At 41.3% G+C, this 25,987-nt stretch overlaps 1 protein-coding gene across 3 annotated transcripts in view; it reads left to right on the top strand.

Moving 5' to 3' along the window:
• Positions 1 to 25,987, top strand: part of LOC124040150 (histone acetyltransferase p300-like) — a 50,424-nt gene that overhangs the window by 5,663 nt on the left and 18,774 nt on the right. For all 3 annotated transcript variants that reach the window (XR_006839690.1, XM_046357053.1, XM_046357054.1), the window contains exons 5-11: positions 160 to 273; positions 1,503 to 1,742; positions 1,897 to 2,002; positions 2,169 to 2,303; positions 13,791 to 13,908; positions 14,159 to 14,246; positions 14,815 to 14,892. Coding sequence is in view for 2 of the 3 variants with exons in the window: in XM_046357053.1 (XP_046213009.1) it covers positions 160 to 273; positions 1,503 to 1,742; positions 1,897 to 2,002; positions 2,169 to 2,303; positions 13,791 to 13,908; positions 14,159 to 14,246; positions 14,815 to 14,892 (879 nt within the window). In the remaining variant the exon portion in view is untranslated. The remainder of the gene's footprint in view (positions 1 to 159; positions 274 to 1,502; positions 1,743 to 1,896; positions 2,003 to 2,168; positions 2,304 to 13,790; positions 13,909 to 14,158; positions 14,247 to 14,814; positions 14,893 to 25,987) is intronic.

The raw sequence follows: 25,987 nt of genomic DNA, 5'->3' as shown, positions 1-25,987 counted from the left end.
AAGACCCAGAATAGATAGACCTGCAAGATGGTTCCATGTCACACCTTTACCTAAGTTGTGTATGATATTCATCAAGAGCTCTCTGAAGTAATCACCGCAATCTTTTTCTCACCCTTTTTCTTTTGCTTGTCTCTGCCCCTTTGTTCTCTCCTTCTTTAGTGGCTCACTGTGCGTCATCCAGACAGATCATCTCTCACTGGAAGAACTGTACACGGCACGACTGTCCTGTCTGCCTGCCGCTCAAGAATGCCGGGGACAAGAGGAACCAGCAGTGTGAGTGTATCTGCCTATCAAACAATACTTTTTTCACTACCCCGCTCTCCCTCAGTCTGTTAGCTGGCTCGTGTAATAGTAGTACGCGTCTAGTCTTAGGTTTAGAGAGCCGTCAAGTCTCAACTCATTCAAGTAATGTCTATAGATGTACAGTGTGTTCAGACCCCTTGACTATTTCCACATGTTATGTTAGCACCTTATTCTAAAATTGATGAAATAAAACATTTTCCTCTTTAATCTACACACAATACACCATAATGACAAAGCAAAATGTTTTTGCAAATGTATGAAAAAATAAACAAAAACCGATAAAATATTTACATAAGTATTCAGACCCTTTGCTATGAGACTTGAAATTGTCCACCTGTGTTAAATTAAATTGATTGGACATGATTTGCAAAGGCACATACCTGTCTATATAAGTTTGCACAGTTTACAGTGCATGTTAGAGCAAAAACCAAGCCATGAGATCGAAGGAATTGTCCATAGAGCTCCGAGACAGGATTGTGTCGGCACCAATCTGGGGAAGGGTACCAGAAGAAGTTTGTAACCACCAAGACTTTTCTTAGAGCTGGCTGCATGGCCAAACTGGGCAATCGGGGGAGAAGGGCCTTGGTCAGGGAGGTGACCAACATCCCGATGGTCTCTGACAGCTCCAGAGTTCCTCTGTGGAGATGGGAGAACCTTCCTGAAGGACAACCATCTCTGCAGCACTCCACCAATCAGGCCTTTATTGTAGAGTGGCAAAACGGAAGACACTTCTCAGCGGCAGGGACTGGGAGACTAGTCAGGATCGAGGGAAAGATGAATGGAGCAAAGTACAGAGATCCTTGATGAAAATCTTAGGAGTGCTCAAGACCTCTGACGGGGGCGAATGTTCACCTTCCAACAGGACAACAACCCTAAGCACACAGCCAAGACAACGCAGGAGTGGCATCGGGACAAGTCTCTGAATGTCCTTGAGAGGCCCAGCCAGAGCCTGGACTTGCACCCGATCTAACATCTCTGGAGAGACCTGAAAATAGCTGTGCAGCAACGATCCCCATCCATCTTGACTGAGCTTGTGAGGATCTGCAGAGAAGAATGGGAGAAACTCTCCAAATACAGGTGTGCCAAGCCTGTAGCGTCATACCGAAGACGACTCGAGGCTGTAATCGCTGTCATAGGTGCTTCAACAAAGTACTAATAAAGGGTCTGAACACTTATTATTAATAATCCTGTCTCTACAGCTCTGCTAGGAGGTGCTGGTGTAGGTCTGGGTAGTTCCCTGGGCTTGGTGCCCGGAGGCCAGCCCAGCTCCGCCAATCTCAACCCCCCCAGCCAGATCGATCCCAGCTCAATTGAAAGGGCCTATGCCGCCCTGGGCCTCACTTACCAGGGTACCCAGATCCAGAGCCAGCCCAACCAGGCTTCTCTGCCCTCACAGGGTCTGCAGGGACAACCGGGCATGAGGCCGCTCAACCCTATGGGTAAGCTGTTAGTTGTCTAAAAGATAATCAGGTCTACTGTGTTTTTTACCGCCATTTCAAAGTCCGTGCCTTTAAACATCTGGCCTTTTTAATTATGTTGAATATTATTTGTGGAAAACCCGTGTGTGTGTGAATGTTTATTTCACCATGTTAGGGGGTAACCCAATGGGGGTGAATGGAGGAATGGGTGTTTCACCCCAGAACCAGCAGGCCAGTCTGCTGCAGGATACCATGCTCCACCTCAACATGAACTCCCAGGGGTGAGTAGCAGACCTGCCTTAAAATATAATTATTTACTCTCTTAAATACTTCTACCTGCACTTGATTGAGCATGCCTGGTGCAATATAATTGTCCCAGAACTGGTAATCTCATCCACCCATCTGACACTTCAGTCAGGCAAACTTTGTTCTCTCTGTGTGTTCTAGTCTGATGAATGATGCGGGTGGGACGGGTAACATGGGCTCCATGCCCATGGCGACCCCACCCTCTGCAGCGGGTATGAGGAAGAGTTGGCATGAGGACATCACCCAGGACCTGAGGAACCACCTGGTGCACAAACTGTAAGTGGCCGGGAGGGACAATACAGCCTCTGGATGGGACCTAAAAACACCTTGTCTCCGGGGACCCATGCGCCTGTCATCGATGGGGGGGAAAATGGTTCTGCATTTAATACATTTTGACAACAACCTTCAATAAAGTATTTCATAAACCTTTTTAATTTCCATATGTAGTAGGAAGCTAAGTGTTTGTTTCTTGGGCTTCAGGAATGTGACTGATTTGAAAGTATAAGGCATATCAGTGAACAAATGCTGTGGTCAAGGCTACTAGTGGAGCTTACCCGGGTTTTCAAAAGCGCATAGCAGACCGAGAGCCTAATGCTTCTTAGGTATATCAAATGTTATAGGTCACATACATATATTTAGCAGATGTTGCGGGTGTTGCGAACTGCTTGTGTTCCTTGCTCCAACAGTGCAGTAGTATCCAACCATTCACAATGCACACAAATCTAAAATAATGGAATTAAGAGCTATACTATAACGTGAAATGTTGGAGTTGCATTGACTAAAATAGAGTAGAAAATAATACAGTGTATATACAGTTGAAATCTGAAGTTTACATACACCGTAGCCAAATCTAAACTCAGTTTTTCATAATTCCTGACATTTAATCCTAGTAAAAAATGCCTCGTTTTAGGTCAGTTAGGATCACCACTTCGTTTTAAGAATGTGAAATGTCAGAAAAATAGAGATTTATTTATTTTAGCTTTATTTCTTTCATCACATTCCCAGTGGGTCAGAAGTTTACATACTCAATTAGTATTTGGTAGCATTGCCTTTTAAATTGTTTAACTTAGGTCAAATGTTTTGGGTAGCCTTCCACAAGCTTCCCACAATAAGTTGGGTGAATTCTGGTCCATTCCTCCTGACAGAGCTGGTGTAACTGAGTCAGATTTGTAGGCCTCCTTGCTCACACACGCTTTTTCAGTTCTACCCACACATTTTCTATATGATTGAGGCCAGGGCTTTGTGATGGCCACTTCAATACCTTTACTTTATTGTCCTTAAGCCATTTGGCCACAACTTTGGAAGTATGCTTGGATCATTGTCCATTTGGAAGACTCATTTGCGACCAAGCTTTAACTTCCTGACTGATGTCTTGAGATGTTGCTTCAATATATCCACCAATTTTTTTTTTACCCCCTCATGATGCCATCTCTTTGAAGTGCACCAGTCCCTCCTGCAACAAAGCACCCCCACAACATGATGCTGTCACCCCCTTGATTCATGTTTGGGATGGTGTTCTTCAGCTTGCAAGCCTCCCCCTTTTTCCTCCAAACATAACGACGGTCATCATGACCAGAGGACATTTCTCCAAAAAGTATAATATTTTTTCCCCCATGTGCAGTTGCAAACTGTAGTCTGGCTTTTTTTATGGTGGTTTTGGAGCAATGGCTTCTTCCTTGCTGAACGGCCTTTCAGGTCATATTGATATAGGACTCGTTTTACTGTGGCTATATACTTTTGTACCTGTTTCCACCAGCAGCTTCCAAAGGTCCTTTTTCTGTTCTGGGATTGATTTGCACTTTTCGCAGTAAACTACTTTCATCTCTAGGAGACAGAATGCGACTCCTTCCTGAGTGGTATGATGGCTGCGTGGTCCCATGGTGTTAATACTTGTGTACTATTGTTTGTACAGATGAACATGGTACCTTTTCAGGCATTTGGTAATTGCTCCCAAGGATGAACCAGACTTGTGGAGGTCTACAAACATTTTGTTTCTGAGGTCTTGGCTGATTTCTTCTGATTTCTCCATGATGTCAAGCAAAGAGGCACTGCTTTTGAAAGGTAGGCCTTGAAATACATCCACAGTTGCACCTCCAATTGACTCAGGCTAACTGACATCATTTATCAGAAGCTTCTAAAGCCATGACATAATTGTCTGGAATTTTCCAAGCTGTTTAAAGGCACAGTCATCTTAGTGTATGTAAACTTCTGACCCACTGGAATTGTGATACCGTGAAGTAATCTGTCTGTAAACAATTGTTGGAGAAATTACTTGTCATGCACCAAGTAGATGTCCTAACCGACTTGCCAAAACTATAATTTGTTAACAAGAATAATATATGCCATTTAGCAGACGCTTTTATCCAAAGCGACTTACAGTCATGTGTGCATACATTCTATGTATGGGTGGTCCCGGGATCGAACCCACTACCCTGGCGTTACAAGCGCCATGCTCTACCAACTGAGCTACAAAGAAATTTGTGGAATAGTTGAAAAACGAGCTTTAATGACTCCAACCTATTTAAACTTCCAACTTCAAATGTACATATGAAATGCGTGAAGCTTTATGTAAACATTATTAAAGGGTGATTCTATGTATGTAGGGCAGCAGCCTCTAATGTGCAGAGCTGAGTAACACGGTGGTAGCCAGCTAGGGATGGCTAATTAACAGTCTGATTGCCAGTTGAGAGAGGAGCTGTTTTTCAGTCTCTCTGTCTCTCTGTCCAAGCTTTGATGCACCTGTACTGATCTCGCCTTCTGAATGATGACATGTCGAACAGGCCGTGGCTCGGGTGGTTAATGTACTTTTTGGCCTTCCAGCGGCATCAGGTGCTGTAGATGTCCTGGAGGGCAGGTAGTTTGCCCCTGGTGATACGTTGTGCAGACTGTACCACGCACTGGAGAGCCTTGCGGTTACAGGCGGTGCAGTTGCCGTACCAGGCGGTGATACAGGATGCTTTCTATTGTGCATCTGTAAAAGTTTCTGAGGGTCTTTGGGGCCAAGCCAAATTTCTTTAGCCTCTTGGGGTTGCAGAGGGGCTGTTGCGCCGCCTTCATTCTCTGTGTGGGTGGACCATTTCAGAATGTCAGTGACGTGTTATCCGAGGAACTTGAAGCTTTTCAACTTCTCCATCGCGGTCCGGTCGATGTGGATAGTGGCGTGCTCCCACTGTTTCCTGAAGTCCACCATCTGCTCCTTTTTGTTGACGTTGAGTGAGGGGTTATTTTCGTGATCATTGTTGGTAATCAGGCCTACTATTGTTGTCTGCAAAGTTGATGATTGAGGTAGAGGTGTGCATGGTCATGGGTGAACAGGGAGTACAGGAGGGGGCTGAGAACACATCCTTGTGGGGCCCCAGTGTTGAGGATCGGCAAAATGGTGTTTCATACCTTCACCAGCTGGGGTTGACCCATCAGGAAGTCCAGGACGCAGTTGCACAGGGCGGGGTTCAGAACCAAGGCCCACGCTTAATGATGAGCTTTAGTCAATGAACAGCTTTCTTACATGGGTATTCCTCTTGTCCAGATGGGATAGGGCGGTGCGATGGCGATTGCATCGTCTGTGGATCTATTGGGGTGGTATGCAAATTGTAGTTGGTCTAGGGTGAAGGTGATATAATCCTTAACTAGCCTCTCAAAGCACTTCATGATGTCAGAAGTGAGTGCTACAGGGCGATAGTAATTTAGTTCAGTTAACCTTTTTGCTTTCTTTGGTAGAGGACATCTTGAAGCAAATGAGGACAGCAGACTGGGATAGGGATGCAGCCTTGCAATGTTTAACATGCTTAAATGTCTTACTCATGTCGGCCGCGGAGAACGAGAGCCCACAGTCCTTGGGAGCGTGCCGCGTCGGTGACTCTGTTATCCTCAAAGCGGACGAAGGTGTTTAGCTTGATGTCGGTGTCCGACGATGCTGATTTTCCCTTTTTTTAATCATTGATTGTTTGTAGACCCTGCCACATACATCTCTAGGGATGCAACGGTGCACTGTATGTTATCGAACTGTTCGATACACCTCCTAAGGTTCAATGCGCACATATGAACTGCGGAATTACGGTATACCTGTTATTTTCCTATAATGTCCAAAACTTGCTTATTGCGGAGCAGACTACACGCACGTCATACATTCTGATCCACAGAACCAGATGTGCGGCTTGTGGATGTTAGGGGGCTCCTAAGGGCTGTCAAACTTTACTCCACAGCGACGTCTCAATTTAGTGACCGTAAACTGCCCCTCTTAAACAACTATTGGATGATTTGCAAAGACATTTCAGTAGGAAACACTTCTAACGTGTCGCCGCCGTATCCCTTGCAGGTGGAGCTGGAGCAAGCAGAGTCCACTCGTTAGCAAAAACAACACAATCTCACAACACAACAATGTATTCCATCAACAATTTGTGACAAATTCAGAAAAACAAAAATTATGAAAACAGTGGGGGTATTCGTAGCCAAAGACTTGCAGTTCTAGTCGGTGGTTACTGACTTGGGATTTCGTCACCTGATCTTTAAAAATGTAACTGTGTTACGATGTCCCCTCCCGCACACATTTCAGCAGCATAGTAATTCCCAAACTCTGAAACATCACAGAGAAATTGAAAAAGGATGTCTGTCAATTCAATCTAGCTCTCTTCACTGATAGTTGGACCTCCAGAGCAACTCAAAGCTACTTCGCTGTGACTGATCACTATGTTCTGGATTGGAAGATGACGAGCTACAGGTTGTCAAAGCTTAGAATAGTTTTTCTATGCTTGATTTCATACAGTAGAGACAGAAACCAGGCCTAGTCAGTCATGCTGCCATTTTTCTGAATGGAAAGTAATTTTTTTTTGTCTGAGTTTATTATAAAGCTACCGAAACGTATCATTACCGTGGCCCCACAAACTGATACATACCGACGCGTATGTCCACTTTACCATTGCATCCCTTTGCCTAAGCTGTTGAATTGCAACTCCACTGGCTCTATTGAGGTTTTGCCTGTTTGCTGTCAATCCATGTTTTTTGTTTTGAGTATGTTTTAATAGGCAGTGGGAGCAACATCGCCTATTCACTTCCTGATGAACGGAGTCACTGTCCGTGTATATGTCAATGTTATTCTGAGGCATCCCGGAACATATCCCAGTCCGTGGAATCAAAACTATCTTTAACTTCTTATGGCTGCCATCCCGTTAAAAGATAATTGTCATCAACAACCGCTGAATTGCATAGCGCCACATTCAAATAATATTACTAAAAAATAGCGGTCATGACAACTCAGACAAATTCCAAATGGTATCCGTAATGTCCACAGAAACATGTCAAGACTTTTTTATAATCAATGCTCGGGTTGTTTTTAAAATATATATAATTGATGATACATCAACCCCAACTGTCTTTTTCTGTCGGAGAAGGGAAAGGCAATGGCTGCCCAAACTTTGTTACGCATACAAATGCTGCTGGCACCCGGCCATAAAATGACCCGATGTTATCTTTCTCGCTCATCTTTCAAAATAAAAGCCTGAAACTGTCTAAAGACTGACACCTTGAGGAAGCGATAGGAAAAGGCATCTGGTTGATATCCCTTTAAATGGAGCAAAGGCCAGCTATGGAACATGGAGTTTTCAAAATAGAAGCCACTTCCTGGTTTGATTTTCCTCAGGGTTTCGCCTGCAATATCAGTTCTGTTCTACTCACAGATAGTATTTTGACAGTTTTGGAAACTTTAGTTCTATCCAATACTACTAATAATATGCATCTATTAGCAACTGAGACTGAAGGGCAGGCCATTTAGTTTGGGCAATAGACTTCCTGTTTGAGTTTCTGCCTATAGGAAGGGAGGAGCAAAATGGAGTTGCGATCTGATTTGCCGAACGGAGGACGGGGATGGCCTTATAGCCATTCCGGAAGTGGGAGTAACAGTGGTCAAGCATTTTTGCAGCACGAGTACTACAGGCAATGTGTTGTTTTGGTAGCCTTTTCCAGCTACAATAATATAACAATTTTCCTGTCTGCACAATGTACTGAGAACCCAGCTAGCTGTTTGGAAGTTGACAGTATATCCCAGAGCCATGATTCAGTTAAACAGAGTATGTTACATTTCCTAATGTCTCTTTGGAAGAGGTCCTCGCCATGAGCTTGTCTACTTTATTATCCAGAGTCTGAACATTAGCAAGTAATATACTCGGAAGTGGTGGATGGTGTAAACCTCTTCTCCGCCAGAAGCATCTTGACTGATAACTTCAATTGGGGGGGTGTGAACATAGGCTCCAACTCGGGAAAGTCGTAATGCTGGTGAGTTACCGCCGCTCTGATATCCAAAAGTTATTTCCGGCTGTATGTATTAACCCCAAAAATGTTCTGTGCTAATAATGTAAGAAATAGCCAAACCCCCCAAAAATAATACTGCAGTTGTTTAGAAGCAGAGCTGCCATGACACGTTCTTTGAGTTTTAATTTACAAATGATCTATACACTGACTCGTCCGTTACCAGGATGGTAAAACGGCTTGATCGCTGTAGCAACATCAGGGGAACTGGGCTGAACTGTTTCGTGCTTCAAATACAGCAGTTCTGCAACATCTTTAATTGAGCCTCTCATTCTCCTTAATTGCCGGCCTCAACACGTTACAGATAGATGAACTGTATAGGAAACTCTGGGGACATGTTGTCTGGATGCATGCAGATATCATATTTAGCTGACAACTGCTCTTGAGGGGTTGAACAAAACAAGCAGTTTGCGATTTTGTTCATACTGGTGAATCTGCATTTGAGTTGTGGTTGCAATATCAACAGTCCCTTATCTCTGGTATACAGTGCATTCAGAAAGTATTCAGTCCCCTAGACTCTTTACATATTTTGTTACGTTACAGCCGTATTCAAATTGATTAAATAAAAATGTTCCTCATCAATCTACACACAATCCCCAGAATGACAAAGCAAAAACAGTTTTTTTTAGAATTGTATGCAAATTTATACCTAAACTTTTTTATTCAGACCCGAAGTGATGAGACTCGAAATTGAGCTCCGGTGCAATCGGGGGAGAAGGGCCTTGGCCAGGGAGGTGACCAAGGACCTGATGATAACTCTGACAGAGCTCCAGAGTTCCTCAGAGATGGGAGAACCTTCCAGAAGGACAACCATCTCTGCAGCACTCCACCAATTAGGCCTTTATGGCAGAGTGGCCAGACGAAGCCACTCCTAAGTAAAAGGCACATGACAGACCGCTTGGAGTTTGCCCAAAGAACTCTGACCATGAGAAACAAGATTCTTTGGTCTGATGAAACCAAGATTGAACTCTTTAGGCTGAATGCCAAGTGCCACGACTGGAGGAAACCTGGCACCATCCCTACAGTGAAGAATGGTGGTGACAGCATCATGCTGTGGGAATGTTTTTCAGCAGCAGGGACTGGGAGACTAGTCAGGATTCAGGGAAAGATGAACGGCGCAAAGTACAGAGATCCTTGAAGAAAACCTGCTACGGAGCACTCGGGACCTCAGACTGGGGCGACTGTTCACCTTCCAGCAGGACAACGAAATCCAAGACAACACAGGAGTGTCTTCGGGACAAGTCTCTGAAAATCCTTGAGGGGTCCAGCCAAAGCCCGGAGTTGAACCCCATCGGACATCTTTGGAGAGTCTTTAAAATAGCTGTGCTGCATTCAACCTGACAGAGCTTGAGAGGATCTGCAGAAAATAATGTATTTGGGGAGATAATACCAGAGTCTGTAAATGCTGTATAAGGTGCTTCAACCAAGTAGTGAGTGAAATTTGAATACTTATGTAAATGCGATTTAGATTTTTTATTTTTATATAAATTTGCAAACATTTCTAAAACCCTGTGTTGCTTTGTCATTATGGGTTATTGGGTTGTAGATTAAGGAATATGTTTTTTAAAATCCGTTTTAGGATAAGGCTGTAACGAAACGATGTGGAGAAGGTCAAGGGGTCATAGTTTCCGAATTCACTGTATCTTGGCATGCATCATTCAAGACTGTGTGTAGCGCAATTGACACAATGCACACTATCTCGGGAAAGACTGTCTGGGTTGCCAATAAGCAGTATAGAAAACAGTTTGGCAGTGGACCTGGACCTACAGGCTGTGGTGAAAACAGTTCAAAAAAGGACTTCATGAGATCATGGTAGTCTCAAGTTGAATTTAATATACTTTAAATATTGCAGCCCTTTTGTGTGGGCTATTAGCCAGGCAACCTGTTGAGTTCAATGTAGATTGTGCCTGAGACTAATTTTTCCTAATTGATAGGCTATTTGATTTGTATTTTTTTTTTACAAGGTTTATAAATGGTAGCTAAATATATTATATACAGTTGAAGTCGGAAGTTTACATACTGTAGTCATTAACTTGTTTTTCAACCATTCCGCAAACTTCTTGTGAACAAACTATAGTTTTGGCAAGTCGGTTAGGACATCTACTTTGCGCATGACACAAGTAATTTTTCCAACAATTGTTTACAGACAGATTATTTCACTTATAATTCACCGTGTCACAATTCCAGTGGGTCAGAAGTTTACATACACTAAGTTGACTGCCTTTAAACAGCTTGGAAAATTCCAGAAAATCATGTCATGGCTTTTGATAAGCTAATTGACATAATTGGAGGTGTGGATGTATTTCAAGGCCTACCTTGAAACTTGGTGCCTCTTTTGCTTGACATCCATGGGAAATTCAAATCAGGCAAGACTCCATAAAAAAATTGCAGACCTCCAGAAGTCTGGTTCATCCTTGGAAGCAATTTCCAAACGCCGGAAGGTACCATGTTCATCTGTACAAACAATAGTACACAAGTATAAACACCATGGGACCACTCAGCCGTCATACCGCTCAGGAAGGAGCCGCGTTCTGTCTCCAAGAGATGAACATACCTTGGTGCAAAAAGTGCAAATCATTCCCAGAAGCACAGCAAAGGACCTTGTGAAAATGCTGGAGGAAACAGTTACAAAAGTATTTATATCCACAGTTAAAGAAGTCCTATATCGAAAAGCTGCTCAGCAGGGAAGAAGCCACTGCTCCAAAACCGCCATTAAAAAATGCCAGACTATGCTTTGCCCCCCCCCCCCCCCCATGTGCAGTTGCAAACATCAAACTTTTTGAAGAAATGTCCTCTGGTCTGATGAAACAAAAATAGAACTGTTTGGCCACGATGACCATTATGTTTGGAGGAAAAGGGGGGAGTTTGCAAGCCAAAGAACACCATCTCAACCGTGAAGCACGGGTTGGCAGCATCATGTTGTGTGGGTGCTTTGCTGCAGGAGGGACTGGTACACTTCACAAAATAGATGGCATCTTGAAGGAAATTAGTGGATATATTGAAGCAACATCTCAAGACATCAGTCAGGAATTTAAAGCTTGGTCACAAATGGATCTTCCAAATGGACAATGACCCCAAGCATACTTCCAAACTTGTGGACAAATGGCTTAAGGACAACGAAGTCCAGGTATTGGCATTGCCATCACAAAGCCCTGACCTCAATCCTATAGAAAGTTTGTGGGCAGAACAGAAAAGCGTGTGCGTGAAAGGAGGCCTACAAACCTGACTCCGTTACACCAACTCTGTCAGGAGGAATGGGCCAAAATTCATCCAACTTATTGTGGAAGGCTTCCCAAAATGTTTGACCCAAGTAAAACAATTTTAAAGGCAATGCTACCAAATACTAATTGAGTGTATGGAAACTTCTGACCCACTGGGAATGTGATGAAATAAATAAAAGCTGAAATAAATCATTCTCTTATTCTGACATTTCACATTCTTAAAATAAAGCGGTGATCCTAAGATGGACATTTTTACAAGGATTAAATGTCAGGAATTGTGAAACTGAGTTTAAATGCATTTAGCTAAGGTGTATGTAGGCTTCAACTGTAGCAATAGATTGTACACTCACTGCAGAATGAAACAGTCCCTATTATTGTAGTGTTTTGAGGGTGGACTGTCTGTATTTGCCATTTAATAGACACCACCAAGCTGGGAGAGAGCTTGCCTAGAAACCTGACTTTGAATTGCATTGTATTCTACACCGGCAGACTACTACAAGCCAAAATGTTGAATAGAATTATATTTTAACATACTTCACTGGTTGTCTGTGCGGTTGGTCCTTTTGGTGCTAGGAATGTGCGCTGGTAGTGCTTTTTGTTTTCTATCACCTGACGCCTGCTCAGAACCATGGAACATGTGCACGAGCTCGGCAAGGATGTCTTGAGTCTTGTGCAGGTGTTAACTTGTGCACATGCTTCAGGTGATAGAAATCTGAATTCACTACCAGCACTTTGGAAAGTTTATGTAATTGTACTTTCCTGTGGAAATATTGTCATATTCCTACTGCCAAAAGGACCAACCACACGGGACAACCTGTAAGGTACTGGGGGTTACAGGGAAACTGCGATACGCCAGTGGTCAAATTTTTTAATAAATTAAATGTAATACTTTTTAGAACGGTAACCTTATCGGTGTCCTTTTAAATAAATTTAAAAAAAGACTTAAACCAGATATAAAGTATGTAGAAAAGATAAAGGAGATGTTTGTTATCTTAGAACTAACAATCACCTAAATAAAAACTGGACTCTGGGAGAACCTAAAACAAATGTCATGGCATGGGGACCCCATTGATTTTTATAATATTTGAGTCACTCAGATGGCTCATGCCATGTATAAGGACATGGCAAAATGTGAAGAATTGCAGGAAAAAAAGCTTTAAACTGCAACAGTGTCTCTGCGGCCAAGAGGGCCTATATTTTTTGGGGTCGGAAGTTCATGCCATTGGCCATGCCCAATGCTTTGCCACCACTAAGAATATTGGACAATTTAGTTGCTAGGCATTTAGTCAATACACTAAACAAAAATTTAAACGCAACATGTTATGTCTTGGTTCCACCTGGACAAGCGGAATACCTATGTAAGAATTATGTTTATTGACTATAAGGGTGCATGACTCAGCCCCCTCCTGTACTCCCTGTTCACCCATGACTGCGTGGCCATGTACGCCTCCAACTTGATCATCAAGTTTGCAGACTACTCAACAGTAGTAGGCTTGATTACCAACGATGACGAGACCGCCTACAGAGAGTGGGTGACGGCTCTGGGAGTGTGGTGCCAGGAAAATGACCTCTCACTCAACTTCAACAAAACAAGGGAGATGATCATGGACTTCAGGAAACAGCAGAGGGAACTGCTAATCTTCTGAATGTGACCAATAAAATTGTATTTGTTTCATGAGCTGAAATTGAAGATCCCACACTCAAAGCATATTCTTCAACTTTTGTGCTAAATTTAGTTTACATCTCTGTTAGTGAGAATTCTCCTTTGCCGAGATTATCTAGCCGCTTGACAGGTGTGGCATATCAAGAAGCTGATTTAAGCAGCACAATCATTACACAGGTGCACCTAGTGCTGGGGACCAAAGGTCACTGTAAAATGTGCCGTTTTGTCACAACACAGATGTGTCAAGTTTTGAGGGAGTGTGGCAATTGGCATAAACAGGCCACAGTTTCACAGTAAACTCACATCCTCTGATCTATGCAGCATACAACTATAGAAAACAGACTGACAAACACTCATCACGTTCACCACTGTCAACCAGCTAAGACACAGCAAGCTGTGATTCAGTCCGCTTACAACACACTTTGCTGCTCTATCTCTTCTAACTTTCCTCTAGAAGGATTATCTCAGTGGAACAAAATAAAAGATAAAAAGGGTTTGTTTTTACTGAAATTTGCTTTACATCGTACTCTCGTTCACATATCCACCCCCAGTTTCCATAATGTCTGTTTCTCTGTGTAGGGTGCAAGCTATCTTCCCGACCCCGGACCCCGCTGCTCTAAAAGACCGGCGGATGGAGAACCTGGTGGCGTATGCTAGAAAGGTGGAGGGGGACATGTATGAGTCAGCCAACAGCAGGGTAAGCTGCTACACTGAGTAAAGATGCTATTTTACTGAATTTCTGAGTGTGGGACCAACTTCAGACCATACTGCCTGGAATAAAAATAAACTACTGTATTGTTTTGTCTATTCCTATGTTATAATTTTCCCCCTCTCCTTTACACAATTTCCCTTTCTCAAAATGATCCCTCTTCTATCATTCTCTCTCTAACCTTCATTTACCTCACTGTCTCCTTCACGCTTTCTTAATTTCTGATTCCTCTTCCCAGGCGGAGTACTACCACCTGTTGGCTGAGAAGATCTATAAGATCCAAAAGGAATTGGAGGAGAAAAGGCGAACGCGGCTCCAAAAGCAGGGTATGTTGATGTCTACATCAGGGCAGGGTAGCCTAGTGGTTAGAGCGTTGGACTAGTAACCGGAAGGTTGTGAGTTCAAACCCCCGAGCTGACAAGGTACAAATCTGTCGTTCTGCCCCTGAACAGGCAGTTAACCCACTGTTCCCAGGCCGTCATTGAAAATAAGAATGTGTTCTTAACTGACTTGCCTGGTTAAATAAAGGTAAAATTTAAATAAATAAAAAAACATGTAATTTTACAGAACAGTTTTGGGACATAAAAATACTAAATCGCCAAGAATTCAGCAAAATTAGATTAATTCAGGAAATATGTTTGAAGTATTTCTACAAATAAAGAGCTATTTTGTGTCTCAATGTAATCAAGGTATGATGTTATTTTCAAATACGTTTTAGTTTGGGACTTGTGGTCATTTTGGTGGGTACAAATTTGTATAATTATGTTCTGGCCACCTGACCATCTGCTCGGACATAACTCGTCCCATTGCTGAGTCTAGTTGCCTTTATAGTGCGATAACAGCAAGACATCCTCTCTTCCTTATCTCCATCTTCTCACCTCTGCACTCCTACAGATGGTCCCCTCCCTGACCCCTCTCTGGTGCGGCCCGGTGGACCCAACCAGATGGTGACTAGGATGCAGAATCCGGCAGGTGAGTCCATGGGGCCAGGAGAGGGGGGTTGCCACACAGAGACATAACATTACTGGGCTGGTTTGTGTTTTAAGCTGGCACTGTATGGTTGCTGTCTTGCGAGCTCCGAAACAACTGCTATTTTGTGATTCCTTTTGGTGTTTATCTTCTTTACGGAATGTATCGGCTATCAGTTCTTATGATCGACAAGAACTTTTGGACATCAGATCGTCAGTTTCTGACTTCAATTCTGACATCGACTCATCTGCTTTGGGTTCTTTGTGTACCTCCAACCCAGTCTTCAGGCTACCCAAGAGGAAATGTGGGTTAAAAAGAGGCAGGAGAGCAGCGTCCTGGTGAGACTAATGCTAAGGGAAAACCAGCCACCACTTCCCTCCATTCTGTTGAAGTCTGTTTTCTGAAACATGGGTTTCGGGACAAGATTCCCCCGTGGCTTTCCAACTTGATGGATTATCCATTCCCGAGTGAACAGGACATTGGATTAAAGGAAATCCAGAGGAGGAGGGGTATGTCTCTTCATCAACAACAAATGGTGTGCAGAATCTAGCGCAGTGCAAGTCTCAACCTATTGTTCACCCGTCTTGGAATACCTCATGGTCAAATGTTGACCCTTCTACCATCCGAGAGTTTTCATCTGTTATCGTGACTGCTGTATATGGGTATTTCTATAAATAAAGGGGCCAATGTGTGACATCGGTGTCTAAATTTCAAATTGGTTTGATATACAGTACCAGTCAAGTTTGGACACCTACTCATTCAGGAGTTTTTATTTTTTACTATTTACTACATTGTAGAATAATAGTGAAGACATCAAAACTATGAAATAACACAATCATTTAACCAAAAATGGGTTAGACAAAAATATATTTGAGATTCTTCAAAGTAGCTACCCTTTGCCTTGACAGCTTTGCACACTCTTGGTGTTCTCTCAACTGGCTTCTTGAAGTAGTCACCTGGAATGCATTTCAATTAACTGGTGTGCCTTAACTTCTTACGGCTAGGGTTTCCGTTTTCAGTGACAACATTCCACTGAAAAGGCAGAGCGCGAAATTCAAAAATATTTTTTACAAATGTAACTTCCATACATTCACAAGTGCAATACACCAAATTAAAGCTTTACTTCTTGTTAATCTACCCATCATGACCGATTTCAAAAGGCTTTACAGCTAAAGCACACCATATGATTATGTTAGGTCAGAGCCTAGTCACAAACACATCCAGCAAAAGAGAGGAGTCACAAAAAGCAGACATAGAGAGAATGTATCACTAACCTTTGATTATCATCAGATGGCACTCATAGGACTTCATGTTAACCAATACATGTTTGTTTTGTTCGATAAATTTCATATTTATATCCAAAAATCTGTTTTATATTGGTGCTTTATGGTCAGTAATGTTGTGCCTCGAAAATATCCGGCAAATTTTCAGAGCTACATGAATTTACAGAAATAGCAATAAACATTGCTAAAAGATACAAGTATTATGCACAGAATTATAGATATACTTCTCAATGCAACCGCTGTGTCAGATTTTAAAAAAGGAACGGAAAAAAACTGAAACCATGCAATAATCTGACTTCAGCGCTCAGACACAAACAAGCCATGTTGTGGAGTCAACAAAAGTCAGGAATAGCGTTATAAATATTCACTTACCTTTGATCTTCATCGGAATGCACTTCCAGGAATCCCAGTTCCACAATAAGTTTGTTTTGTTCGATTAAGTCCATTTATGTCCAAATACCTTTTTTGTTAGCGCGTTTAGCGCGTTTAGTAAACAAATCAAACTCACGAGGCAAGTCCAAGCGAAAGTTCAGATGAAAAGTTCAAAAAGTTATATTACAGTTCATAGAAACATGTCAAAAGATGTATAGAATCAATCTTTATGGTATTTTTTATCATAAATCTTCAATGTTCCAACCAGAGAATTCCTTTGTCTTTAGAATTTCAATGGAACGCAGGTCGCTCTCACGTGTACGCGCGTGATCAGCTCCTGCCACTCTGGCAGACCTCTGGTTGAATCAGCTCTCATTTGCCCCCACTTCACTGTAGAAGCCTCAAACAGGGTTCTAAAGACTGTTGACATCTAGTGGAAGCATTAGGAAGTGCAATATGACCCCATAGACACTGTATATTCGAAAGGCAATGAGTTGAAAACCTACAAACCTCAGATTTCCCACTTCCTGGTTGGATTTTTTTCTCAGGTTTTCACCTGCCATACGAGTTCTGTTATACTCAGACATCATTCAAACAGGTTTTTTTCCTATCCAATACTACTAATAATATGCATATATTAGCTTCTGGGCCTGAGTTGCAGGAAGTTTACTCTGGGCACGCTTTTCATCCAAATGTGAAAATGCTGCCCCCTATTCCAAACAGATTAAAAGTTAATTTGTGGTATTTCTTTCCTCAACTTCTTATGGTATAGGGGACGGTTGCGTCCCACCTGGGGAAAAAAACTGGGAAAATGCAGCGCGGCAAATTCCAAAAATTATATAAAAATCAAACTTTCATTAAATCACACATATAAGATACTCTATTAAAGCTACACTTGTTGTGAATCCAGCCAACATGTCAGATTTTAAAAAGGCTTTTCGGCTAAAACATAAGAAGCTATTATCTGATGACAGCACAATGTCAACAAAGAGTAGCATATTTCAACCCTGCAGGCGCTACACAAAACGCTGAAATAAAATATAAAGAAATGCATTACCTTTGACGAGCTTCTTTTGTTGGCACTCCAATATGTCGCATAAACATCACAATTGGTCCTTTTGTTTGATTAATTCCGTCCATATATATCCAAATGTCCATTTATTTGACGTGTTTGATCCAGAAAAAAACAGCTTCCAAAAAGCGCAAAATATTTAAAAAGTTGCCTATAAACTTTGCCAAAATATTTCAAGCTACTTTTGTAATACAACTTTAGGTATTTTTAAACGTTAATAATCGATCAAATTGTAGATGGCGCAATCTGTTTTCAATACAGGAAGTAAGCAAACCATGCTCCTTTTTAGGTCTTGCGCAACTCTCAATAGTGTAACGTTGTTCATGGATGCGCTTCTTCTTCATTGCACAAATGAATAACCTCAACCAAATTACAAAGACTGGTGACATCCAATGAAAGCGGTAGGAACTGAAAACGGGTTTCTAAGAAATATCCCATGGCAATGACAACTCAGGGAACAGTCGGAGGCAAAAAAAATGAAATCTGAACAGTTAGTCCTCTGGGTTTTGCCTGCTACCTAAGTTCTGTTACTCACAGACATGATTCAAACAGTTTTAGAAACGTCAGTGTTTTCTATCCAAATCTATGAATAATATGCATATCTTATATTCCTGGCAGGAAATTGAAATTGGGCACGCTATTTATCCAAAACTGAAAATGCTGCCCCCTATACCTTAACAGGTTAATGCATTTGAGCCAATCGGATGTGTAGTGACAAGGTAGGGGTGGTATACAGAAGATCGCCCTGTTTGGTAAAAGACCAAGTCCATATTATGGCAAGAACAGCTCAAATAAGCAAAGAGAAACGATAGTCCATTACTTTAGGACATGAGAAATTTCAAGAACTTTTAAAAAGTATAAGTGCAGTGTCAAATGAGGACCGCCACAGAAAAGATGACCCAGGGCTCCCGAGTGGCGCAGTGGTCTAAGGCACTGCATCTCAGTGCAAGAGCTGTCACTACAGTCCCTGTTTAGAATCCAGGCTGTATCCCTTCCGGCCGTGATTGGGAGTTCCATAGGGCGGCGCACAATTGTCCCAGTGTTGTCTGGGGTAGGATGTCATTGTCAATAAGAATTTGTTTTTAACTGACTTGCTTAGTTAAAGGTTAAGTAAAAAAGTTCTGTTGCAGAGGATTAGTTCATTAGTTACCAGCATCAGAAAATGCAGCCCAAAATAAATGCTTCAGAGTTCAAGTAACAGACACATTTCAATATCAACTGTTCAGAGGAGACTGCGTGAATCAGGCCTTCATGGTCGAATTGCTGCAAAGATACCGCTAACGTCCCACCTGACCAACATCCTGTGAAAGTGCAGGGCGCCAAATTCAAACAAATCTCATAATTCAAATTCCTCAAACATGCATGTATTATACACCATTTTAAAGAAACTTGTTAATCCCACCACATTGTCCGATTTTCAAAAAGGCTTCACGACAAAAGCATACCATGCGATTATGTTAGGTCAGTACATAGTCACAAAAAAACACAGCCATTTTTCCAGCCAAAGAGAGGAGTCACAAAAAGCAGAAATGGAGAGAATTAATCACTAACCTTTGATCTTCATCAGATGGCACTCATGGGACTTCATGTTACACAATACATAATTGTTTGTTCGATAAAGTGAATATTTATATCCAAAAATCTCAGTTTACTTTGGCGTGTTATGTTTTGCCTCCAAAACATCCAGTGAAAGTGCAGAGAGCCACGTCAATTTACGGAAATACTCATCATAAATGTTGATGAAAATACAACTTATGCATGGAATTAAAGATATACTTCTCCGTAATGCAACCGCTGTGTCAGATTTAAAAAAAAATCTTTACAGAAAAAGCACACCATGGAATAATCTGAGTACAGCGCTCAGAGACCAAAACAAGCAATACAGATAGCCGCCATGTTATGGAGTCAACAAAAGTCAGAAATATCATTTATAAATATTCACTTACCTTTGATGATCTTCATCAGAATGCACTCCCAGGAATCCCAGTTCCACAATAAATGATAGTTTTGTTCAATTAAATTCCTAAATTTATGTCCAAATTTCTCCTTTTTGCTCGCATTTAGTACAGTAGTCCAAATGCGCAGGCACTAGGTCCAGACAAAGTCAAAAAAGTTATATTTCAGTTCGTAGAAACATGTGAAACGATGTACATAATCAATCTTCAGGATGTTTTTATCATAAATCTTCAATAATGTTTCAACTGGAGAATTCCTTTGTCTTTAGGAACAGAGCTAACGCTCACAGACTGAGCACATGGCCTTCTGGCAGACCCATGACTCAATCAGCTCTCATTCTCCCCCACTTCACAGTAGAAGCCTGAAACAAGGTTCTAAAGACTGTTGACATCTAGTGGAAGCCTTAGGAAGTGCAATATGACCCCACAGACACTATATATTGGATAGGCTAAGACTCAAACCTACAAACCTCAGATTTCCCACTTCCTAGTTGGATTTTTTTCTCAGGTTTTCACCTGCCATATGAGTTCTGTTTTACTCAGACCTCATTCAAACATTTTTAGAAACTTCAGTGTTTTCTATCCAATACTACTAATAATATGCATATATTAGCTTCTGGGCCTGAGTAGCAGGAAGTTTACTCTGGGCATGCTTTTCATCCGAATGTGAAAATCCTACCCCAAAGAAGTTAAAGGACACCAATAAGATGATGAGACTTGCTTGGGCCAAGAAACACAAGCAATGGACATGGTGGAAATCTGTCCTTTGGTCAGAGGAGTCCAAATGAGAGATTTTTGGTTCTAACCTGCGTGTCTGATACTCGGAGGTGAACAGATCTCCGCATGTGTGGTTCCCACCGTGAAGCATGGAGGAGGTGGTTTGATGGTGTGGGGGTGCTTTGCTGGTGACACTGTCTGTGATTTATTTAGAATTCAATGCACACTTAACCAGCATGGCTACCACAGCATTCTGCAGTGATACGCCATCCCATCTGGTTTGCGCTTAGTGGGACTATCATTTTTGTTTTTCAACAGGACAATAACCCAACATACCTCCAGGGTGTGAAGGGCTATTTGACCAAGAAGGAGAGTGATGGAGTACTGCATCAGATGACCTGGCCTCCACAATCACCCGACCTCAACCCAATTGAGATGGTTTGGGATGAGTTGGACAAGCAGCCAACAAGTGCGTAGCATATGTGGTAACTCCTTCAAGACTGTTGGAAAAGCATTCCAGGTGAAGCTGGTTGAGAGAATGCCAAGAGTGTGCAAAGCTGTCATCAAGTCAAAGGGTGTCCACTTTGAAGAATCTCAAATATAAAATCTATTTGAATGTTTACTTTTTTTGGTTACTACATGATTCTATGTTTCATAGTTTTTATGTCTTCACTATTATTCCACAATGTCAAAAATAGTACATATAAATAAAAACCCTTGAATGAGTAGGTGTCAACCTTTTACTGGTGCTGTATGTTGAAATGTGATTTTCTTGCAGTTTCACATGTATAGTTACAGGAATAAGAGTTTAGATGGGCACAATGAGACCATAACGCCTAGCAACAACAACAACATATACATGTCATTTTTTTGTTATGCCTAGTAGTTGGGTCTGTTTGCTTTAGTCAACTTCTCTATCATTTATAGCCATGCTAAACCTTCCAGAAGAATGAAAAAGATCATCAGCAGCTTTTTTTAAATAGTTCATAAAATAATTTCTTACAATAATATAATACATTGGGTTCCGTCAAAGCATTAACAATAATGAAATCACTCATCAGTCCACTTCAAGCTTTGTGTGTGTGTGTGTGTGTGTGTGTGTGTGTGTGTGTGTGTGTGTGTGTGTGTGTGTGTGTGTGTGTGTGTGTGTGTGTGTGTGTGTGTGTGTGTGTGTGTGTGTGTGTGTGTGTGTGTGTGTGTGTGTGTGTGTGTGTGTGTGTGTGTGTGAACTAGACATCACATTTATTGTTTCCTCTACTCCTTGCTTCTCCTTTAAAGTGCGTTGGAGCCCAATATGCTTTGAGCGGGAGGTGAGGAATGGATGAAACGAGGAGAATCTCTATTGCGTTTCCTTCATTTCTCATGTCCTCTCGCCGCCTCGATTAAAAGGGGGGGACCTCTGACCTTCTCATGCAATGGGTTTTGAGAAGGAGACGAGGATGCAACAAATTGTATTTTACCTTTATTTATCTAGGTAAGTTGGTTAAGAACAAATTCTTATTTTCAATCAAAGAAATGCAATCCCAAGGACATAGGAAGCAAGTATTTGACAGCAAATTTCTGACACGGGATGGGCATTTGGGCACTGGGGAAAAAATGCATTTCTTTATGGCAACTGTGTAACAATGCCTAATTTATCATCCATTACAGATAACCTATCCTAATTGCTAAATTGCCTCAATAATCAATTTAACTAGGCAAGTCAGTTAAGAACAAATTCTTATTTACAATGATGTCCTAGGAACAGTGGGTTCAGGGGCAGAACGACAGATTTTTACCTTGTCAGCTCGGGGATTCTATCCGCAACCTGCTGCCCCCAGTATATATTCAGTCAAATGTATTGAAACTTATTAGCTGGCTTATATTATATAAGCTTTAAAAAAGTAGTAACCTCAGCAGTGTGGGGCTTGCTTGCTTGTGGTTGTGCAATGGCATAGCCTTGTTTTGTTAATTTAGCAGACAATTATTTCCTGACCCATATCACAGTCCAGACACCCTTTTTTTATAGTAAAAGAAAACAACAACCCCAGGATATAATAAATGAAATAGGACATAATAGTGCGAAGTGATTTGCATCTCTCATCTGGATCAGTTATTCTTAGTGATTATTTGAAACGTGGCTCAATTTGGCAAGTTGAAAAACACTTTTCAGTGTTACAAACCCAAATCTGTCTTTTTGATATACAGACTTAATTGAAGGAACCTGAGTAATAAACTTTCTGTATGGATTAGCAATTCTGCATTGAACACTGCATGGGGATATCTGTTTGGCGAGTCGGCCTATGCTTAATGATTCTGATAAATACTTTGTTTTACAAAGACATGTTATTGTATATTTTCAGTGGAACCTGTATATTTAGGGGGGTTATAGCCTAGGCTAACCAATTCTAAATACCACTAGCAGTTCGCAAAGTAAAGTTGTCACTAACGTTAGTTGCCACAGAGTCATAAACCCTGTCTGATTTGAAACCTTACCCTAACCACACTGTTAACCTTAAGACCAAAATGCAATACATGTAAGAATATTTATGATCTAGCCAATTTTGACTGGCTGTGGTAAGTAGTGATTACTGCGAAGTAAAGTAAGCGGATAATGACGAAATTATTCCAAAACTACAGCTCATTGTTGCAACACCCACATTTCCCTACTTCAGTCAACCAGTCCATTTAGAATTTGTGATTAAGCTGTTGTCATTTGGCAAGGACTATATCTAATATATAATAATATAATAATATATGCCATTTAGCAGACGCTTTTATCCAAAGCGACTTACAGTCATGTGTGCATACATTCTACGTATATCTTGTGTATCCCATCTGTTCTATACGTTTAACAGTTCTATACGTTTTTATAGGCATTTATTTATTTAGGCGCACACTGTGTGGAGGGAGCAGTCGTAACTCAATTGCATGAGACAGGGAAAAGGGAATTTGGGGAGCAGAAGTGTGATGCTTGGTACATTCATATATATATTTTTTTTTTGTGTGTCCCTCAAATGCCAAAATGGAATACTAGTGTCAAAGCAAGTTAATGTAGACTTAAGGCAATTTCTTACAAATAGTTTTACAGTATTTGAAAAAGATGTTAAACATCGACCGTTCAAGTACTCGATTTCTCAATCCCATTCCTATGACCGACTGAGCTACCATAATTCCCATGGCCTGTCAAGAAGCAGCCCCTAGTCCCTACTACCCAGAGTATAGACACTTGTTGAGATCTGAGAGGGATTGATGGGTGGTAACATAGTGAGAGCTACCCTCTGATACGCTTGGTGGAATTTTTGTGATATTGGTTACACCTGTCCAATTCTCTCAGATCTCCACAAGTGTCTATGGGTTGTTTCTGGACCCTACAACCCTTCGGAGTGTGGTGGGCCTCCACCTCCACACTTAAGGCATTCGTTGGATGTTTAATTCTATTGCTATACACACAGATTTGCACCGGTGTAAGCTGGACACACCCACTACACCCTATCAGACTGATGTGACGGTTCTGAGTAGCTGGAGATCTGTTGTAAATAGATCTTTTGTTTTTATTTTATTTTAATTATACATATTTGCTTTACACACCTTGCTTCGTTCCAGCTAGTTATATGTGCAACCACTGACTAGGGCAAGTCTCTAGTCTAGCAATGGATGCTGGTTTTGGCTGTATAGCATTTTGTTTAAAAAATATATATTTTATTTAACTATCCAAGTCATGTAAGAACATTCTTATTTACAATGACGGCCTAGGAACAGTAGGTTAACTGCCTTGTTCAGGGGCAGAACAACAGATTTTTACCTTGTCAGTTCGGGGATTCGATCTAGCAACCTTTCGGTTACTGGCCCAACACTCGAACCACTAAGCTACCTGCCACCCCAAATTTAATAAGATTAACAGTGGATGGATAGGATATCAGTCAGTTAACAATTTACAGTACCAACAGTTCATTAATAAGTCAATACACACTATCTTATGCAGAAAACATACCTTATCAATGCACGGTAAGGCAGTTATTAATTAACAGATCTATCTATAGAAGGGAGCTAGAAGAATGCCCTTCTACTTTGAAAGGACGGGAAGTGTTGGCTATGCGCTTGACCAGGCAATTAACCCCACCCACATTTGAACATTGAAATATCACGTTTTTTGGGGTTTATATGCAAAAATGAAAAACAAGCCATTTAAAACATTTTGATTCCTGTCAAACAAAACAAGTTCACATTCTCAATTGCTCTGTATAACCTCGGATAACAAACGAGCAAAATGTACACTAATCTTACTTCAGGAATTTTGATTTGTCGTCCACGAAGTAGGCTAATTATCTTGACCGCCGTAACAACATAGACGTCGATCCTCGAGATCACCATTAATTGCTGCACCTGGCTGTTAAATCGCATGCAGTATCACACAAGCTCTTTATGACTTGACTGTCATTCAGAAAATCCTGATGTTGCGTGATAGTGTCCCCGTGTAACTAAAAAGCTAGACATCAAATGCACATCAAATCACTATTTTGCGTAATTATTGAAGAACCCTGTTAATGGTGGTAGGGATTTTTAAACTTTAAAAAAATGTCATCATAAAATGTACCCTTTTCTGTTTGAAGCATTTTTGCATTCACATACCTTGTTTTGAATATGTGTCCCAATAAACTGTTTTCACACCGTAACATAGGGAGATATGAAATGTTAAGAGGTATCCATACAAAAAGAGTGACAGAAATATCTAGGCATTTCACAGGATCAAGGTCGAAGTGTAATTCAATTGTTAAATGCTTAGTATATGATATTACAAACAGCAGTATAGGGAAGTGTTTTGTCACATGATTTATGCCAAATCTGTGAAGACTCCAAGCATGAGAAAGGGTTTAAACAGAGGTTTTGATTCCACTCATGAATTATATTGAATGTATCTATGTTCCCAGTTTCTTATTGTATTCACATGGGGGAAAATTAATTTATTATTAACTTGGAAACCGCTCCAAAAAGTTATCCACTACAAGAAATACTCATTGGTACTGTATGAGGCTATAAACGAGCAAAGAAACCATGCACCCGGAGGCTGCTTTTCTTGTTGCCAGTGATTTTGATTCCGTGTCACTAAAGCCTTGTTCACATTGACCGTTTTGAAATGACTCATATGTCCAATTTTAGAAACATGGAATCTGATTGTGGTAGGTGGTTTAAAGTCGATACAAGTCTGTTTCCTAGCCATGTGACTTGTCTAAAGGGTCAAATGATTTATTTGCCATCAAGTGTTTCTTTTAGACTTATTTGGCATTTCTTGTTGCTTGCTATCTACTCTGACAGTTTAACAAGAAAGAACATGTGGTAGCCAACTAGCTTGTTAATTGTTTACAAACAATTTAGTGAATGTGCTAAATGGCTACCTAGCTAGCTAGTTGACTGATGTGGCTAGCCAAAAATGACTAAGCAACTGGGAAATGTCCATGGCAGGTGTTGTCACCTTGGCTTGCTGCATAACTTCTGAGTGATTGGAAACACGAGCACCATCACCAATTGGCCTACGCCACTGCGCAAACACCCGTCGTTACTATGACAAATATTGTAGCCATGTTAGCAAATGACCGCTGTCTGAACACACATCCGATTTGGTCACTTGTAATTTTCTCTTTTGGACTGTCAGTATTTCAAAACGGATTTGAAAAACAAAACAAAACATTAGGGCCTGCAGTGTGAACAAGGCTTTAGAC

This window comes from Oncorhynchus gorbuscha, linkage group LG07 (assembly GCF_021184085.1).
Source record: "Oncorhynchus gorbuscha isolate QuinsamMale2020 ecotype Even-year linkage group LG07, OgorEven_v1.0, whole genome shotgun sequence".
Lineage (NCBI taxonomy): Eukaryota > Metazoa > Chordata > Actinopteri > Salmoniformes > Salmonidae > Oncorhynchus > Oncorhynchus gorbuscha.
Note: the sequence above shows the minus strand (reverse complement) of the source record. Positions and strands in the feature narration are given on the sequence as shown.